This window comes from Nelumbo nucifera, chromosome 1, assembly GCF_055504915.1.
Source record: "Nelumbo nucifera cultivar China Antique chromosome 1, China Antique-T2T, whole genome shotgun sequence".
NCBI classification, from domain to species: Eukaryota; Viridiplantae; Streptophyta; class Magnoliopsida; order Proteales; family Nelumbonaceae; genus Nelumbo; species Nelumbo nucifera.
The window spans coordinates 112,267,575-112,287,685 of record NC_142649.1 but is presented as its reverse complement, the minus strand read 5'-3'; the positions used below and the strand labels follow the sequence as shown (position 1 = coordinate 112,287,685).

General features: G+C 37.4%; 2 protein-coding genes across 3 annotated transcripts; one reads left to right on the top strand and one right to left on the bottom strand.

The window, feature by feature from the left end:
- Positions 1 to 8,054: 8,054 nt before the first annotated feature.
- LOC104587403 (WEB family protein At3g02930, chloroplastic-like) lies at positions 8,055 to 11,807 on the top strand. Of its 2 annotated transcripts, XM_010245007.3 has the most exons (4): positions 8,055 to 8,151; positions 8,309 to 8,349; positions 8,887 to 9,091; positions 9,206 to 11,807. In XM_010245007.3, exons 2-4 carry the CDS (start codon positions 8,330 to 8,332, stop codon positions 11,498 to 11,500), a joined length of 2,520 nt encoding a protein of 839 aa, XP_010243309.1. In that variant the 5' UTR covers positions 8,055 to 8,151; positions 8,309 to 8,329; the 3' UTR covers positions 11,501 to 11,807. The 2 variants fall into 2 exon arrangements, with proteins under 2 accessions (XP_010243309.1, XP_010243308.1); XM_010245006.3 differs by having other exon boundaries at positions 8,085 to 8,349.
- A 5,774-nt stretch (positions 11,808 to 17,581) lies between these two features.
- On the bottom strand, positions 17,582 to 18,984 carry LOC104587404 (uncharacterized). The gene has a single exon (XM_010245008.3). It carries the CDS (start codon positions 18,818 to 18,820, stop codon positions 18,098 to 18,100), a length of 723 nt encoding a protein of 240 aa, XP_010243310.1. The 5' UTR covers positions 18,821 to 18,984; the 3' UTR covers positions 17,582 to 18,097.
- Positions 18,985 to 20,111: the final 1,127 nt, after the last annotated feature.

The following is a 20,111-nucleotide window of genomic DNA, read 5'->3' as shown; positions in this document are numbered from 1 at the left end:
TGAAAGTGTGTGTTTCCATGGGTGTATTTCAGCTTCTCCTGTGGGCTGTTTGGGCTGGTCTCACTCACCATCCTTCACGTTGGAAGTTATGGGTGGTTGTTGTAGGAGGTGGTCTTATTATGCTTTTGGAGATCTATGATTTTCCTCATACAAGGGATTTGTTGATGCTCATGCTCTATGGCATGCCACTACCATCCCCCTTACCAATAATCTGTGGTGGAGCTTCATCAAGGATTACGCCAAGTTAGGACTATGAACCTTGTCAAGAAGGTAAGATCACTAATATTGTTATGGCCTTGTAGGTTTCTGCTGGTCAACTATTTCTAGAGGGAATGCCAAAGAAGGTAAATAACAGAACATAGCAGAAAATTGCAGGAAAATAGCAAAAAGGTAGCAGAAATAGTAGAATTGTAGAAAATCACAGAATTGTAAAAAATGCAAAAAATACCAGAAAATGCAGAAAAATACCACAAAGTAGGAGAAAATTGCAGAAATTGTAGAAAATTACCACAAAATTGCAAAAAAAAAAAAATACAGAAAATGCAGAAAATACAAGAAAATGAAGTGGCGTTTTATAGTGAGTGGCATTTTTTAAGATGTGCCACTATACATGATTTATAGTGGCATTTAAAAAAATTCATGTGAGAATTGTAATAGTGCAAGCAGTAGCCCAACTCCATCATTCTCTCTTTTATGACTGGAGGTCCCCATAACTCCCATGTTTGAAACATGGGAACCCACCATATATGAGATAGACCCTACAATCAGCTTCTAGCCTGACGACATCTAAATGAGTGGTAGAAGATAATTCTTTTTTTCTTTTTTGAAGCTAAAAAATTAATAGTTGTACAAATAATACCCAAATCATACAGTTAAAAGTTGTCAGACTGAAAGTGATTTGTGCTACACCCAGAGTTTAACTTGAGATCCATTCAGTAGTGGGTCTTGATTATATTCTTGGAAAAAGTAATGTGGGGTAGGAAGCATGCCATGTTATGGTGTCCCTACCCCAGACCTGTATAGTCCTATGCTTGATTGCATGACAACACAGCAACTTGAGATCTATAGAAATTCTATATACACATGCTATTCTATTCATTCAGATTCTTATTAAGTCAGTTACCTGACACTTTGATTATTTGCTTTTTTTCTTTGTTCTCGTATATATTATTTCAATGCCTCTTATTTAATTGTTTAAGGTAACTTAAAACCAACAATAGGCTGTAATTCAATTTCCATGACATAGTATCACACTTTTTTCTAATCTAACAATATTATATACTCTTCTCAAAGGTGAATTTGGAGCCGTTCGTAGCGGCGGAGCTTAAAACCGCAGCATCTCGTCTAGGAGATTTGGAGTCGTTATAACTGCATCTCGTCTAGGACTTACCCAGTTATATGCCAACCGAGCCACTACTTGTACTTGGTTGCTAAACAACATATAGTAATTTAGATAACACTTGAGAATTCTAATCTCCTAAAAAAGCCCACAAAAGTATAGAGAAATTAGGGGGTGTTTGATAACATGAAACAAAAACAATTGTTATATCAGCGAAAATAATATAGGCTTTTGGTTGGAAGGAGTACAAATATAAACATACAGAGTGTGAAACCTTGCATTCAATATTATTTTGTATTTGTACTTACATAAATAGTATAAATACAAATATGTAAACTGCAAATGCAAACAAAATACAAGGTTTTGCACTATACATATTTGTATTTGTACTCCTTCCAAACTGACCCTTAGGCATTGTTTGGTTGTAATGCAAATAAATCATCATGACAGTGCAAATGATTTAACTGTTAAGTTCTGACTCTTTTTTGTTTCAAATTTTAGTTTATTTTGTTTGATTGCAGTACAAATGAAGTAAATTGATGCATGAAACAGAATAAAGTAAAACCCCCAAATAATGCATTTGTACTAGTGCAAATAAAATTGCACTGCAACCAAACACAGCATTAGGAAAAACGCAATCGGTACGTACATTTTTAGTTTTATAACAGGTATAAGTATATATGGACGTAGATTTTAACTAGGACTTTGTTTGGTTGAATATAAAATGGAGCAAAACAATTGGTTTCCTTGGGAAATGATTCTCAATAAGAATTGAATCAGCTTCCAGATTTCAGGCTCTGTTTCTTTGCGCTGGTTCAAAGGCATGGAGCTGCAAATGGGTTGAGTGTAAATTTAGGTTTGGCTTTAATTTGTTTCGTATTAAGAGTAAAATGGGAAATAAAATGATGTGACCCTACTTTATACGAAAGAGAATGAAGGGCAGGAGGATGTTTGTTTGTCTAGAAGGAATAATCCTCTATATGAGGGAGAAAGGGAGAAAAATTTTGCACTTTAGTTGAGCATAAGTGAACAAAAGGTACATACTATCAGTTTGGACCAATGTTTTAAAACTGACACAGAGGTTAAACCGTTTTTGCCTTTGGGTAATGGGTCACCGGTTTAACCGGCCAACCGGCCAGGTCAAATGGTTCAGACCATGCCATGTTAGCGTATATATATATATATATATATATATATATATATGTGTGTGTGTGTCTGTGTGTGTGTATTTATATATATGTGTATAAATATATATTTTAGCAATAAATCATGTATAAATATGTTTTAGGTATGTTATATGTATTATTTTATATTTAATATATGTTTTTAATTTTTTTATTTATACAAAATATTAAAAATTGCTATTTAATGCCAAAAAGATTTTTTTTGCGAAAAATAGCGGGACAAGGTGCCTATGGCCCTTGGGATGCATAGATCTCGAAAAGTTATCAAAAAAAAAAATCACCACAATCAAACATTAGAGTGTAGAGTTATGGCCTCCAAAAGTTTGCATGTATTCAGTGTGCAACCTGCGACCCGACCACCGGGTCGAATGGGTCAACAGTCAAACTAGCCACATTGAACGGCTCCTGAGCAAGTCAATGATTTTTGACCATCTGATGGGTCTTGATTGAATCGAATCCAGAATTCTGGCTGAATAACAATTCGAATGGTTCAACTGACCGAATCAACAACGGGTTAAAAACATTAGTTTAGACAATGAATCATAATTATATATAAATAAGTGGATGCAAAAGTGGATTAGTTACAAATATTACAAGCAAATATATGAAAATTGCTCGACTTAGAAAATAAACTTATGGTTAAGAAAATTGCACATACATGAATAGAGGACCAAATTCGCAGTTATTTTAAGTGCAGTCAGATATTTTCTCATGATCGTAAACAAAAGGAAATAGATGGCAAGTTCGCAGGGCCCAAATTGATCTCAGTCCACCTGGCTGGGCCTAGTTAATTTTTGTAGCTTTCTTTTTATTTATATCTCTGTCTATTGTATTTGAGGGATTGCCCAAATGTTCAATTGCACATTCCAACCATGCAATTAATTGTTGCACGTATACATATTTCATGAATTTTGGATATTATATAAGAGAGATGATTGTTTGGACCTTTAAAGAATTAAAGGTGAAGCTCCGTTGAACTCGAGCATGATGAAATGGTACGATCGATTACTTTCTCCCGTCAACATAGTTGTTTGGATTGGCTGGCAAAAGTCAAAAGCTGGATTCACTGCTTCAATTTAACGGTTCCTTTGTCTTTGTCTTGACCCCTTGACCGCTTGATGGTTCCCCCATGCCCCACATCACATATATAGCCTTCATTTAAATTTATAATATTGTCCCTTATTTACAAAAAAAAAAGAATATGTTAAATTATGTCAGGTCGGCCAATCGGACTGGTTAAACCATGACTGGGCCCTGGCTGGTTTGATCATACCCCTAAACCGTTATCACCAAGAAATTGGCCAAAATCAGTAGATCAGCTGGTCCACCTGGGAAGTGGGAACCATTGAATCAGTTCCAATTTCATAAAAGCAACTGGTTTTTGTCAACATTTCATACTTATATTCTAATTTTCAAAGGCTATAACTCAATTGCATGATTGGGGTGATGTATTTTTTTTTTATTCCGGGTAACTTTTTCTCTATATTACCCTACTATTTCTTACTTATATTGCCTTATTATTTTTTTCAAAAAAATCTATTCTATCCTCAAATCTCAATTTTTTGCCCTCAAAGACCATAACTTTGCCCTATTATTTAATTTTCAAAAAAAAACTTTGAATAAAAAAATATGTTATAGCATAACATAATTTTATATTTTCGTATGTGTATATAATTAATACAGAAAAGTACGGATAGGCCTAATGCAGATTTCTGAATTGACATCAATTCTGAGTTGGCACCTAGCCCATCTGTATTTTGGGCCTATGAATTCTGACCCTGGGCTGAACTGTGATTCTCCCTAATTAATATTATCATGCATATATTATATAATTATTACATATCTTTAATATTTTTGTTTATTACATTTATCACAGTTCAACCTCAGTTGAACACTGACCCAAACCTCTTCCTTTTCTGATTTAATGTCCGATTCAGTTTTCTAAACAGTAATTATTACTTATTGGTTATAAATTTTTCTAATATCATATTCGAACCCCTTAAATCTCTTTTATGGTTTTGATAAATTACTTAATTAAACATCTCTCTCTCTATATATATATATATTTTTCACTGCTCAACATCCCTATATTTTGACCTCTACCAACAGCTTTCCCCTTTAAAGAAAGCAGCAATCATACCCAATGTTAGTTGGGCTAACAAAAAACATTGATGTGATACTTAAAAAATTTTAACATGTCATTTCTGACTATGTCTTACATTATTGAAATATGAAGATTTATTAAATTACGCCCCCAAATTAATAACAAAAAAGTATTAAAAAGTAAAACCAACAAAGAAACTTTAGACAGTAAATGTTATAAACCAAATAAATAAGCATTTTACGTGATATATATGCAAGGGGACCTCATCCAAATATTAAGCTGATTATTGACTGAGACATGGCTATGGCTGATTATTGACTGATGCTTCAAAAAGTCCATTATTAACATGTATATCTTGTCCGGCTGAAGCATGAAAACCACGTACGCTGACCTGGGACTTATTTAATTTCTAAAACTGAAATGATGAATAATAACGTTATACCCTTTTATACCTTCATTACTTTTTCAATATAATTAATAATTTCCATGGGAATTAAAGGGTTCAATGGAATCATCCACCATTCTCTTTTCAAATTAGGGTTAGAGTGCTGAGCTAGCTATATAGGGGAGGAAATCAGCCAACTGAGTGAGTGGTGGTTCAGTTGTTATGTTAGCTGCTTCTATTTCAGCAGAGACGAGGGATTCGAATCCCGCTATCCCCAACTTCCATTGGGGAGGGGGTTAGAAGTGTGGTGGGTTTGTCAATAAATATATAAAAAGAAAAAAAGAAAAGAAAGAATCCTCCCCTTCTTTATATCTATGTTTCTCCCTTTTTGTATCTTCTATTTCTCTCTCTCCTTATTTCTTCTTTTATCTCCTCTCTCTCTCTCTCATTTGAGTTCTCATTTTCTTTATCTTTTTTGCCACCCCTTCTCGTTGAGAAAGGAGTGCAGAAATGTTGATCTGTTTGAAGATGCCATGAATTACAATAAAACCAAAGTTAATTTGTGCAGGTTCATTTTCTGTTGGATCTTCTCAAGATCCTTCTTTTATCTTTATTTAGCCCCCGTTTAACAGTGCTTATTAACAAGTGTTTATCCTAATAAGTTATGAGTGTTTGGTAAAAAAACACTCATTTCAAATAAGGGTAGTATAGGTATTTTTAAAATAATGTGATGGGTCAAGATGGATGAGAGAGGAAATAAATACTGTTATTAAGTCCAAAATTTTGACTTCTTGAAAATAGACTTATTTTGAGGAATAAGTGCTTATTTGGCCTTTTCATTAGATACATACAAGTGTTTATTGGTGTAGTCTTAGCCGAAAATAAATGCTCATTTGAATAAGCACTCTCAAAAGAGGGCATAGTTTTAAAAGATTCGTTTTTAATAGTTAATTTAATTAAGGATATTCTTTGTATTGTTTAAGATCCATTTTTTTCAAACACTAAGGCTGCATTTGGTCTTCCTGACTTTTCTCCTTTTTGTGGTTAAAATGTCCCTATAAACACTGACTTTTTAATCTCAAAAAAAAGATAAATCCTTAAAATAAGGAATGCCAAATGCAGCCTAAGTATTAGAAGTAAAACTAAAAGTTCCTTCTTTCATTGTCATCGATTATTCCTGCAGGGTATTATGATTTAAGTTCTATTGGTAGAATTGTAAATGATTTTCTAGTATGTTGTGAGTGAATCAGAATTTAGAGTTCTTAGGGTTTAAAGGTCAACAGCTCTCCTTGTTTGTCAAACATATTCCATGCAAAGTTATTTCAAGATTTTGATAAACTTCCAATCAATTATCAAACGGCCACTTAGTCATGGGAAAAAAAGGAATTTAAATTTTTTTAATCACATCAATACTTTCTGTTAGCCCAAATCATTCATGGAATGCTCATATCACAAACATGACGGATAGATAGGGATTAGGGAGTGTCTTGCCACTTTTTTTTTTTTTGTAAACTTGAACCAAGGTTTTGATAGTGGTCATAGGGCGGTTTAAGGGTATGTTTGATGAATAAGTAAATAAGTATATATATACTTAATTATTCAAATTTCCACGACAACGTGTCGTGTAGGATTATAATGCATGTATTAGGATAACAAAAGGAGATTGGATTTCCTTCTCACAAAATTGATCCTCACAATATTTGTAGCCATTGATTGGGAACCATCTCCGTCCTTGGAGAAATGGTCCTTGTGAAGACCAATTTGAATTTGTGAGGGTAAAATCCCTACTCCAACGATAAAACCATCTAATGGATCTAAATTAAGGGAGTACTTGACAATGTGAATGCATGGTTTTGTTTTTTTAATAAAAACAAGTGTTTCATAGGCAGAAATGCATGGCAATTGCTTTTTGCTTTAGAAAACAAAAAACACTCACATTGTTCATTGTCGAACAACCCCTAAATTAAATAAATAGTTCAATCCATTTTTAAGGCATTATTTGTCAGAATACAAATTTAGAGTAAAATTTTATTAAATGCACGAACACGAACTAATAATATTTGGCCCAAGTCCTAACCCACCATCGATCCCATGATCAATCATGAATGGTGGAAAAATATGGATCCTAGCTAACCATATCCACACTCCACTAACCATAAATTATACAAATAGGTTATTTATCGATTGTTGGATTTGGATGCAGACCCACCATTGATACTTTTGGTTTTGTTCTAAAATCCAGGAAGCTAATTATTTTGAAATGTCATGAGTGGAGTTGGGTTGGGGTGAATCATTTGCATGCATCCTAGTTGGATCGGATACATTTTACATTATTATAAGAGATAGAGATGGTGGGACCATCGCATTGAGTGAATACATGTTAATTAAATTAATTGACTCTCTAACAGACTCTTAATAATAATAATAATAATAGATTATAGAGTTGCCAATAAGGGATTTGGTTGGTGATCAACTACCAAGGCTACTGGTAACTAACTCATCTACTTACATTTTTTTAGATATATTTCACAAATGAGTGCACATGGACCACCAACCATACCTCCACATCTACATCTAACGAACATATACGCGACACTCATTCTGCATGTCTTTAAATCTTACATCTTAATTATTTCAGTTTTAGGCCCCATTTTTGTAGCTAGGGGTAAATTAGGTAATTGATCACGGTCCTTGTATTCTTATACCGTTATATTTAATCTCACATAAAGTGATTTTTTTTTTAAAGAATATTCTCTTAGAGGAATTATTTCCCAGTTAAAATGTCAAATACAGCCTAAACTTTCTGCAGCAACTTTACTTGACAAAAATTTACCCGAATAAACCGGCTTACCCAGATAAATAAAAACCAACGGCACCTTTGTTGGTTTTTCATTTTTGAATTTACTTCTCTCCGTTTACTTGAAAGGTTATTCATGATGTCCCATAGCAAATAGGGGTAGTTTTGTAGTTTCGCGGGAAAAATATTGTTTGTGATTGGTCATTTAGCGTAGGTGGGTCACACAGTCACACTACAAACGTTATACAGAGAGAGAGAGAGTGGGTGGTACAAGTACAACTTCTGAGGAGTTCTGAGTATTCCACACTACACAGCAGCAGAGACCAACTGAAATAATTACCTGTAAAATTTCGTTTCTGTTGTCTGATAAATCTCTTTCATCTCTCCAAAAAAGAATCGTCTGAATCTCTTACAATGTCGGCTTCGTAGAAGCTCCTCTGCAACTTATCCACCTCCATTTCTAACTTCCCAATCTGTTGATTTTTTCTCCTTTCTGCAGTTGCAGTTATCATAGTCGGCCATGCTCTCTTCCAAAACCAAGTAAGTATATTTGCATTTTCCAGATCTGATTAGAGTTTATTGCTTCAGTACTTCTTACGAGTTCATTCTGGAACCTTTTCTTAGTACCTGCTTCATTTTTCTCCTCTCTCTCTCTCTCTCTCTCCACCCCTTTTCGGTGCATTCTTAATCACTTAAAATTCTGTTCTATGTTTTTCTGCTTGCAATTTCGAATCTTGGTTGAAGAATTCTGATACTAGTTTTGTGTACTTTTTTTCTTTCCGGACTTGCCTGTTCGATATTTTCCCGCTATTCTTTCATTTTGGACTTGATCCATACTGGGTTTTTCTTCATTTGAACTTTCATTCAGTTCTTCGCTTTGTAGCTTGGATCTTACTGAGATCACCGTTCTGGTTATAGGCCTCATAAAATCAGTTTTCTTTTATTTCGGTCCCGAGTTTCCCCACGTTCTGTGTTTTGATTATTTTCTACCATGATTGATTGTTCGGGTCTCTCACATTTTTTCTTTACGCTATGCTTTAATCTTGTTACGTAATATGAGTATTGGCTCTTAAACAGATCTGGTTTATTCGAAGCTTCACATAACAAGACCTCACCAGCAACACCAAGGGCCAGCAAATTAGGCAAGGGACTAACTAAATCAGATGTTGATTCATCTTCTCCCCTGCAAAATCCACGATTTTCAATCGACTGGTCACCGAGATCAGTCGAGTCAAAGCCCGCTGTAGATCGTCGATCCCCAAAGATTACTACTACCCCCGATGTAAGTGGAGCAAAACAAACTCAAGAATCTAAGAACTAAATATTCCCAAATTTACATTTTGTTATGTGGTTTTCCTGTCTTCTCATTAGCATTGTTATTTGCTCTTGCTTTTAGAAACAACCCCGCGTGCTGAAGGGATCAGAGTTACAGGATCAACTGGGCCTGGTTCAAGAAGATTTGAAGAAGGCGAAGGAACGATTGGCCTCTGTTGAGAAGGAGAAAGCCCGGGCACTTGAGGAATTAAACGAAGCCAAGAGGTTGACTTCTGAGGCAAATGAGAAGATTGGCGACGCCTTGGTTGCTCAAAAACGAGCTGAGGAAAACGCTGAACTTGAAAAATTCAGGGCTGATGAGTTGGAGCAGGCAGGTATTGAGGCTTCTCAGAAGAGGGAAGAAGAATGGCAGAAGGAACTTGAGGCTGCTAGAAATCAACATGCAGTGGATGTGGCTGCTTTGTTCTCTACCGCCCAAGAGATCCAACGGGTGAAGCAGGAACTTGCTATGACCAACGATGCCAAGACCCAAGCTCTTAGTCATGCTGATGATGCAACCAAGATTGCTGAAATCCATGCTGAGAAAGTAAGGTTTCTCTCTGTTGAGTTAAACCGGTTGAAAGTTCTGCTTGATTCAAATCTGGAGATAGAGGCTAATCAAAACACTGAGCTAGTAGAGAAGCTGAAATGTGATGTGGATTCTCTGAAGCATGAACTTGAGAAAGCAAAAAGTGTGGAGGAAAAGTTAGTTGAAACAGAAGTTCTGATTGAAAGACTCAGGGTTGAAGTGGATATTGTGAAAAAGGCTGAGTCAGATGCTGGAAACTTAGTACAGGAGTGGCAGAAAAAGGTTGAGGAATTGGAGCTACAGGTTGAGGAAGCAAATCAATTGGAGAGATCTACTTCAGAATCTTTGGCTTCAATGGAGAAGCAACTAGAGAACAACAATGATTTATTACAAAATGCAGAATCTGAGGTTGCTTTTCTTAGAGCAAAGGTGGATTCTTTGGAAATCTCAATTGGAAGACAGAAAAGGGATTTTGAAGAATCAGAACAGCAGCTTGACATGGCTAAGCAAGAAGCATTAGAAATAGCGAACAGAGTTGAATCTCTAAAAATTGAGATTGAAACTGTGAAGGGGGAGAAATTGCAGGCTCTTTACAATGAGAATCTTGCAGCCTCAAGTGTAAAATGTCTTCTAGAGGAAAAGAGCAAACTCATTAGTGAGTTAGAAGCCTCTAGAGAGGAGGAAGATAAGAGCAAGAAGGCAATGGAAAGTTTAGCATTGGCAGTACAAGAAGTCTCTGCTGAAGCAAGGGAAGCCAAAGAGAAGCTCTTTCTGAGTCAAGCTGAGATTGAAAATTTAGAGTCTCAGATTGAAGATTTGAAGTTGGTTCTCAAAGAAACAAATGAGAAGTATGAGGCCATGCTTGACGAGTCAAAACATGAGATTGGTATTCTTGCAATCACTATTGAGCAATCCAATCATGAATTTGAAAACACCAAGATTGAGTGGGAACAAAAAGAGCTTAATTTGGTGAACTGTATAAAGCAGTCAGAAGAAGAGACCTCTTCAATCAAAAGAGAAATGGATAGACTGGTTAATTTACTCGGTGAAACTGAAGAAGAAGCTCAAGTTGCAAAGGAGGAAGGTGCCCAGATTCTTAGTACCCTAAAGCAAGCTGAATCCAAGTTGAGTTCTTTGGAAGAAGTTTTGGAAGAAGCTAAGGGTGAGAATGTGAAACTGAAAGAGAGGCTTCTGGACAGAGAAAATGAATTGCAGAATATTGTTCAAGAGAATGAGGAGATTCGATTAAGAGAGGCGGCTGCACTCCAAAAAGTTGAAGAGTTAACCAAGTTGCTTGAAGAAGCTTCTTCCAAGACAAAGAAAGAAGAAAATGTGGAGCTCTCAGGTAGTGAAAAGGATTATGATTTGCTCCCAAAGGTGGTAGAATTCACAGAGGAGAATGGAGGTGGAATTATAGAGGAGAAGCACAAGCCTGAACTTCCATCTAATCAGCTTGAGGTACCTCAGGGAAATGAAGGTAAGTCCAAGGAGAAGGAGCTTCCTATGGGACATGAGGTAGAGAATGGGATTGGGAACTCTAAAGAAGAGGAAAAGAAAGAAGAAGTACATGATTCGGTAAATGTGGAAGCAAAGATGTGGGAGACTTGCAAGATAGGGGAGAAGGACTTGTTGCCTGAGGGAGAGCATGAACCTGAATCCTTTGAAGAGGAACATGATTTGAAAATTGGTGGTGAGGGATTTGATCAGGTAATTGGGTTACCTTCATCAGAAAATATGGACAGTGGTGGAAGCTCTCCATCAAAGCAGCAATCAGAAAAGAAGAAAAATCCATTGCTTCGGAAGTTTGGGAGCCTTCTGAAGAAGAAAGGAAGCAACAACCATAAATAGGTGTAAAAACCAATATCACCTGGCACAGCCCAGTCTGAACCATCACATGCAAGAAGGTATACTTGATATGATCTTTCCCTAGATGGTATTTGATTTATTCTTCCTTTGGCTTTTCAGAATAGAAAAAATTATATATAAAGAGGACTGTATCATCTTTTGTAATTTCATCTGATGCATTTCCCCCTTTTGGGGGTGTTGTATTATCTGATTTTTTCCACATCTTTTTCTCTTTCTTTTTTAAATTTTAAGGAGATGTAACTTTATAATTGTATGTTTATGTGATCCTTCTTTTCTTATCGTTATATTATATCCTTCTTTACATGGAGAAATTATTGTTTTCTTTTCTTTTTTGGATTGTTGAGACAAATCATCTTTTGTTCTTTGTCCTATCTGTACTGCTGACATAAGTTAAATAAAGGTACCTGGTTTGAAAAGAAAAAGATTAAATTGTAGTTTCACCATATTGTGTTTGTGTTCTTTCTTATCTCTATATTAAGTTTTGGTGATGATGATTCAGATCCCCACATGCATGATTACATCTTTTATGATATTTGAGCATCTTAATGTGTGCATTCTTACCTCATATGAACGTGTGTGTTTACAAAAAAAAAAAGCTACCTTACCTTTTTCCCGAAAAAAAAAAGTGTATGTGTTCACCAAGATACCAAATGTTAGGCTCATATCCAGTCCACCCCTCCCAAGACCTTGGATAGCTCAGACCAACATTGGGTTATGGTCCTTTTTAACTGTTTATGCTTCCCTTGTTTAAGTTGGTTGGATCAGATGGGTTTAGGAATGGAAATTTTCCCCATTTTCCAGATCCCAGTGGGGACCTGCCCAGAATGGGTGGAGATGGGGATGATTCCCCCGTGGGAATGGGGATGGAGAATTTTTCAGCCCTGTTGGAGGGGATGGGACAAGGATGGAGAAAGCACTCCTTGCCCCATGGGGACCCCTGCTTTTATGTATATATGTATATGTTGATATTTTTAAAAATCGGGTTGAATATGTTTGAGTTTATTTTCATCTATTTTAATAGGATTGTAAATTGTAACTGTTTTATTTATTTTTTATTATATTCTACACCATTCTTTTGGATTTTCAGTCAGAACCAACAAAAATATAAGTCATGAGACATAGAAAAGCAGATGCTACAATTTCCTTAATGCCCGAAATAAGAAAAAGAAAATAGAAAGAGTTAAACACTGTAAGGTACATTAGAAAGAAGGCAGCTCATAGATAGAGATGCTTGATCAGCTGCAACTGAGATAACTTGTTCTTACAGGTAAAAACTGGCTCTTGCAGAAAACAAATGCAGATCTCACTTACAGATCCTTGAACACTCGAGTTGTTAAAGAGGATACCAGTTGGAAAATGTTATCTGGACTCTTAACAACCAAATAACTCCAGCTTGACTATCTTCAAGTTGCAGTAAAAGTTAAGGTTAGAATTGGCTTTTACAGCATACACACAACTTTGAAGGAAATGGAATTTGTACCAACAGTAAACAGCCACAGAAACCCCAACAAATGTTGTGTAAATCTGACACGAATGTATGCCATATAAGTCAATTGATCCTATTTGAACCAGGACCATAGAGTCCAAAAGTCAACTAACTGCTTGTACTCTAGTATTCTTCACCGTTTTTTCTTCTTTGGCTTCTTTGTTGTTCCCCATCATCTTGTTGTCATCCATTTCTTTAGCATTCTTCATCCTCTCTTCTTCTTTATCTTTGTTACCCTCCACTGTCATTTTTCCCTTGTTTTCTTCAGAAACCTCCACCATCTTTTCATTCTTAGGTTTTCCAGCACCCTCCACCTTCTCTTCTTCCCTAACATATATTATTACCTGAAGCAGTTCTAAAGGAGTGGCAGCTGGATCCAGATCCTTGCAACCCTTCGGGGCATTTGGAGCTTCTTGACCTGTAAGAAAGTAAGAAGGAACCTGATGTGAGAAGCGGAACATCTCTTCTCTTGGAATCGTCTTGACTTGGTCCAGGATCCAGATGCCAGTGGAAAACTGTCTTAAAACCAGCAATCTTAACTAGAGGAATAACAGTCACGCCCTGTTCCTTCTGATAATCATCAAGCACTTCCACCATGTCATACATGTGTATCACTTCATCTGGGGTAAGCGCATTCCGATCGGGGGACCAATTTCTATAGAGAGCCCAAACATCACCTTTCTTCAGAAAGATTCAAATAGAACCTCACAATCCTTTGGCCCACCTAACCCTATGTGAGAAAGATTTAAGGGAATCAATTTTTTTTGTTGATAAATAGAATTAAAGGAATCATTGACTTCATACCTCCCTACCCTAAAATCCCCACAAGTTTTGGAAAAACCACAACCTACCCAATTTAGTGGGCATTGGTTTTAGAGTTCAGCCAACTGATCCTCATCTTGAATGGATTCAAAGATACACATTATGAATCATGGCATAATAACAAGGCATCCCATCATCATCATCGTATGCATCCCAGACCTGGTTTCTCCAAAGGATCTTTCAGACCTATCCTTGTCAAAATCATGAAAATCAGGATCAGGTACAGAGATTGACATGGGCTCAAGGGCTTCTGTATTTGAATCAGCATCACTGCCAGGAAAATCCTTCTTAGCTTGGATATTTTTCTTGATATCTGAAGACTTAGCAGATACATTCTTGTCACACATCTCACCATTTGATGCAGCATGTTCACTGTCCTCTTTTTCTTTCTCCTTATCTCTCTCTTTGTCTGAAACTGTGGCTGCAGCAGCTGAGCTCCACTCTGTTAGGAACTGTCTAACTCAGGGTTCTAAGAGGAATTACCTCCTAAATTGATGAGAGAGAGAGAGAGAGAGTTGAGCTGATGTGGACCTCTTCTTTTGTATGTCTTCAGCTTTGGTCTGGTTACTCCTATATACAGGTTTGGGTTCAGCATAACTGCTTGTTCCAAGCTCCAACATTACCCCCCTGTTTAGTTGGACCTTGGCCTCAAGGTCGAGATTGAGAAATTGGTGGTGGAGCTGGATGTAAGGTTCCCAAGTGGCATCCTCTTTGGGTAAGTGAGACCATACTACTAGAGCCTCTGGTTCCACATGATTTCCCTTTTTCACCCAACGAAAGTTAATAATGGACTGAGGTTCTGTGACCAATGCCATGTCATCGGTGAATCTTGGTAAAATGTGTTGGCTCACAGCATCTGGCTTAAGGCATTTCTTCAGAACTGAAATGTGGAAGACTAGTGCTGAGGTAGCTCCAAGTGGTAGGCGAGCTTGCTGATCCTCTCGGTGATCATGAAAGGTCCAAAGTAGCATGGGGCTAACTTGTTCCAGTGTTGCTGCCCGATGGAAAGGGAGCGGTAGGGAAGTAGTTTCAAGTACACAAATTCACCGACTTGATATTCCACTTTGTGGTGGTGCTTATCATATGAGTGCTTCATCCACTGTTGTGCCTGGTTCAGGTTATGTTTGAGCTCTTGTAAAGTAGCATCTCGCTGTATCAGAAAATCTTCCAAGGATTCGACTAGAGATGAATCCACCCCTTTTGTAGGGTAATACAGTGGGAGGATCTCAACCGTATAAGGCACAAAATGGTGTCATTCCAGCAGCCACATGACATGATAGGTGGTATTGTACCACCACTCAGACCAGTGAAGCCATTGGACCCAATGTTTGGGGTTGGAGCCCGAAGGAAAATAAATGAAGCAGGAACTGTTGTATGACCTGGATGATTGGTACTCTTTGGAGGCTTTGCATTCACGATCGTGCTACTAGTAAAATTATAAAAACCATTTCCACCAGGTTATGATGATGGAACCCCACTAGGCGGTGGAATTTTTTGTTGGAATCCCTTTGAATTCCTCCTTTGGTCATATGCAGCTCTTGTTTTGTCAGACAACAAACTCGAGGCCTCTGAAATGATCTTAAAACCCCCATCAGCCCCTATAGAGCCAACTTCCTATACTGTTTATTTTTTTTACAGTCCTGTCATCATCCAAGGGATCCACACCAAGAATCCCATACTAATCCGCTTCTCCATTTATTTTATTTTCTGCAGAGACATACACATCAAGAGTTGCCAGCATTTGGGAAGACCATCAAGTGTTGGATAAAAATTTTGAGATTTCAAAGCAAACTTCCTTGCACTAGCAGTGTCCTTCACAGAAAACTTCTTCTCAGCAATTTCTTTTGCCCTGGTGTCTTCATCTTTGTTGCACTCCATTTCCTTCTGTTTCCAGTTCCGTCTTTCTTCGGTTTGTTATTTGTAAGAAACAGAAAAATCAACTAGAAATCAACCATCACAATCTGAGCCTACAACTTGAGGTCCTTTCATACATCAAATAGGTCCAAACTCCAAAACCCATTTAGAGACGGCCTCTGTGGATGGAGGAATTTGAATCGCAGAGCCTCCATGGAAAGACCATCACCAATTTTTTGCCCCTTCCCGCCTGCCTGCCCCCCAAATCCAAAAAAATCCCAAAAAAAGGGCCTTTTGTCAAAATGCCTCAAAGCCTAAACAGAATTAGATGAAAAAGAATATAAAAGGTACCAATGAATTTGGCCTATTCATAGTTTTAAAAAATGACTGAAACGAAACCGTTTTGTCCACTGGTTTTCAGGTTGATGGTTTAACCGTCCGGTTCGAACAGATAGCCCATTCTGACTACAAAAATTAAAAAATAAAAAATAAATAAAAATAAAAAAAACGGCCAAAACCGTTGAACGGGTCGATGGTTCGACCCGGTTTTTGGCCAATGACCGGTTTTGGGGTAAAACGGAACCGGTTGCCTGGACGGTCCCGGGCCGAACGGTCCAACTGTCCGAGTCAATGGCGGTTCGAAAACCATGGACTTATTTGACGTCATCGAAATAAAAAACAAAACCAATGAATTGTAACTATTTTATTTTTTAATTTTTTAAATGAGATAAGAATTAAAAAAAAATGAATTTGAGGGATCACTGGGTCATTTGGCTTCCGAGGTTTGGTTATCATCATTCATCTTAGCCGTCAACTAACATTTCTCTCTGAGGGATCACTGTTGTGGCCTAGATTCGTTGAGCAATAACTATATTCGTCTACAGACTACAGTTAATGCTCTCAAGTAGTGGTTAGTCTGGATACTGGCCTTCTTCCTTGTGCATGAATACCCAAATAAACACAAGCTTTGACATGTCCTACAAGGGAAATTCACATTGAAATCTTTTTTAATTTATTGAGTATTCTTCTTTTCAGTTGTTATTTATGTGCATTTTGCTTTGCCTATAAGATTTATCTTAACCTCACGTGTTCTACTACATGATTGAATGAGTTGCAATCCCTTTTTGAAGAGTTACAACTATCTTGGTCGTCTCTTTGCAATATGAGGAATCGAGTGCATCAATGGTTGCTTATGGGATTCATCAGTTTGAGTGATTGATCCATGCTTGATAGGGATGAACTATTCCATGTTTTAAGTTTACCTTTCATTAGATCTAGAAGTTTTCTTATACTGGGCTACCTTGTGAGCCATCCTATTCTCCCTTCTACTTACATATACAAAACAAACACGATTCATATTCACAGAGATTCTTGATTTCACCAAAATACTTGTACATTCCCACAGCACCAGATCATTTTCCTTCTCTACTGCTTTAATTACCACCTGGGAATCTGCCTCCACTTGAACGCGATACCATTTCATTTCTTTCCCAAAACCAACTGCCTTCAGTATTGCCCTCAATTCTACCTCCATCGATCCTCTTTTCCAGAAAAAAAAAAAGAAAAGAAAAGAAAACCCTCCTGCAGTAGCAAAAAACGAATTATCATGAGCAAAACATCTATGTTTTAAGTTGTTAGGAGGAATACAAGTAAAGTGCCGTGAGTCCCCAACAGTTTATAATGGGTTTAAATCTCATTCAACATAACCTTTGAATGATATTTGCATCTTGATCTCAGAAGCGTGTGGTTTGCTCCTGGAGGCATTGGCTGGCTAGGTGAATTAATGGCCTTATATGATTACCTGCACTTGTAATTGTTTGACTGCTTAAGTCCATTATCACAATATACAGTTTTCCGGCCAAAAGGAAAAGCCCAGTACATCGGTTATGTATGAAGTAAATGTTGTCAAAGTAGAAGTTTTGATTCTTTATGACAAATTGAAAAGTTAGTATTTTCTTTTTCTAGGACATAGAATAAAAGATAAGGAATAGTAGCCGTAATACCTGTACTACCCAAGAGGAATGTTAGCCAATAATAACGCTTGCACTGGAAGCCCTTAAACCACCCAAGAAAGAACATAGTTAATCCAGAATATTCTCATTAATACATGGGCTTAGGAGTTAGGAGTGTTTATTCACCAACAAACCCTTGTCATCTCGTTCTTTGAGGCCCATATTCCACTTGGATCCTTTCATGCTCTTAACGTTCTTTCTATGTCTATGCATCCTGAATTCCTGATTGGGCGGCCTTGCAACTTATTAAAAATAAAGCCATATTAAAAAAAAAGACTAAAATTCTGGATAAAAGGCCCATTACAAACCCATCCATGGCCCAAAACCTTTTTAGCCCATTACAAACCCATCCACTAAAGCCATATGCAACAGCTTACTCCCAAGTCCTCCCAACCAACAATCTTGTCATGATTTTGAGATTAGTGATCCAACAACTCCAGCAATGAGAGTGGTAGGGTCTCCAAGAACAGCCGAGATAATGAATTGAATGGCCATCCCAGCCATCTCACAACACTTCTTGACCTTGCCTTTGCTTCGATGCTGAACATTGAATGTTCCTTTGAGGCTTGGAATTCTAGTCTCCAACTTCTTGATACCGTTTCCGTTTCCACGCCCAAAATAGAGCTCGTGCCAGCTCTCCACTAGTATTTCCCTGACACAGGCCACATGCAAGTTATACTTCTTACAACTCGACCGGTAGCTCCAGCTCCGCCCCTTCCTCCCACACTTGTGGCATGCCGAACTCACCTTCCGGTACAAGTAGAGCTTCACCTCTCCATCGTCGAGCACGCGAGGGAGGTTCGCACAAGTTGGGTGAAGGTCGAACCCGCACGACTTGCAATGATAGACGAATCCATTTACATCCTTCTCACAGGCATTACAGAATCGTGGGACGTTGCCGGGGGGTCGGGCAAAGAACTGGAAGGAACACTTCTTGTAGAAAGGGTGGTAGATGGAGGGAGAAGGGAGGGCACAGTGTATGTGTAGATCAAAGTCACAAATGCTACATTTGTAACGTGACCCTATTCCCACTTCTTTGCACCCATCACACTTAAATGGTACTTCTATGTACTCAAACCTTAACTTGTGCTGAGGGTGACTGAAGTGAGTTATTTCTCCGTATTTCATTGTGTTGGTAACACTCTAACAGGAGCCAGGATTGGTTTATATAGATGTGTAGAGAGAGAGAGAGAGATTGAAACGTTGGTGAGATAATCTCATGGATTTTATGGAGGTAATATGTGACTAAGAAAGGAGGACAAGATGGAATAGTGTGTAGCTTGTAAGTGAAGATTGTTGGGATTTATGCTTGGTGATGGTGTGGTAGTGGTTTAAGCGGGGTATATGAAGACATGAAGAATCATGGAATTGGTTCATCTTCCACATCATCAGAATTTCGAATTTCTTCTTTTATCTCCACTTTAACTTGGATTTGCTATCTTCTGAATTGACTCAGCAGCACGACTGCTTATGTACATTATTGGAATTAAGCATATACTGGCTGTAAAGGGAACCCGTGCACGCCACGGATTCAAAACCCATTTCATTTGTTTAAAATAATCTTTTTTTTTTTTTTAGTCAGCCTAAAAAAAGGGCCCGTTTAGTGCATAGGAGTAGAGATTTGAAATCGGAATCAAAATGCCTTATTTGGTTCTAATTCTCCCCATTGCTGTCTGAACCAAGCAGATTATAGGAATATATTTTTTTAAAGGATTTCAATTCCAATTCTGATTTTGACTATAAACCAAATACACCCTTAATTTTTAATACACAACAATACAATGTCAAAATGCCGAATCGTCAACCAGCTGTGCAGTGGTTCATGAGCATCCATGGAAAATATATATATATATAAGCACGTTGGTTGGATAGAGAAAGGGAATTTCTATGAAAGTTGTTTCAGATATTTTCAAGTACTAAGAAGAACTTATCAGCACATCTGAACATTAATCCTACTCAAACTCCAACATTGAAGCTAGCCATTGCAGTATAGAGAATCAGAATTTTGGGCACCCACTTCCACCTGGAAAGTGATGGTTAAGATAAGACGTTATGATATTTAGTTGGTAGAGTGCGGAAGATCTCATTGGTGGGTTAGTTTTCAATTCAACTGCTTTTCAAAAGAACCATGCAATGCAACTCTGGCTTTACGCCAGATGTCAAGTTAGTGATGCTGACAAAAGGTTGGGACCCAGATAAACACCAATTTGGCCTCTATATTTCTTCTGATAGCACACCGAATACGGAATAATGAACCTGATCAAAATGTGTGGTTCCATCCATGTTTGGGAAATCTCATCAGTCATCAGTTAGATAGAGTGAGTGTTTTTGGAGAACAAACCACCTCAATCTTTATTTAGGGCCGTTTGGAAGGGCTTTAGCTTTGATTGATTGAGTTGTTTTTATTGAATCACTTTGA

What these genes read in the sequence shown, in the direction of transcription:
- LOC104587403 (XM_010245007.3), top strand. Translation starts at nt 8,330, where the DNA reads ATGCTCTCTTCCAAAACCAA. An exon ending in ATGCTCTCTTCCAAAACCAA is followed by an intron (nt 8,350 to 8,886) that starts GTAAGTATATTT and finishes GCTCTTAAACAG; the next exon opens with ATCTGGTTTATTCGAAGCTT. An exon ending in AGATTACTACTACCCCCGAT is followed by an intron (nt 9,092 to 9,205) that starts GTAAGTGGAGCA and finishes TCTTGCTTTTAG; the next exon opens with AAACAACCCCGCGTGCTGAA.
- LOC104587404 (XM_010245008.3), bottom strand. Translation starts at nt 18,820, where the DNA reads ATGAAATACGGAGAAATAACTCACTTCAGTCACCCTCAGCACAAGTTA.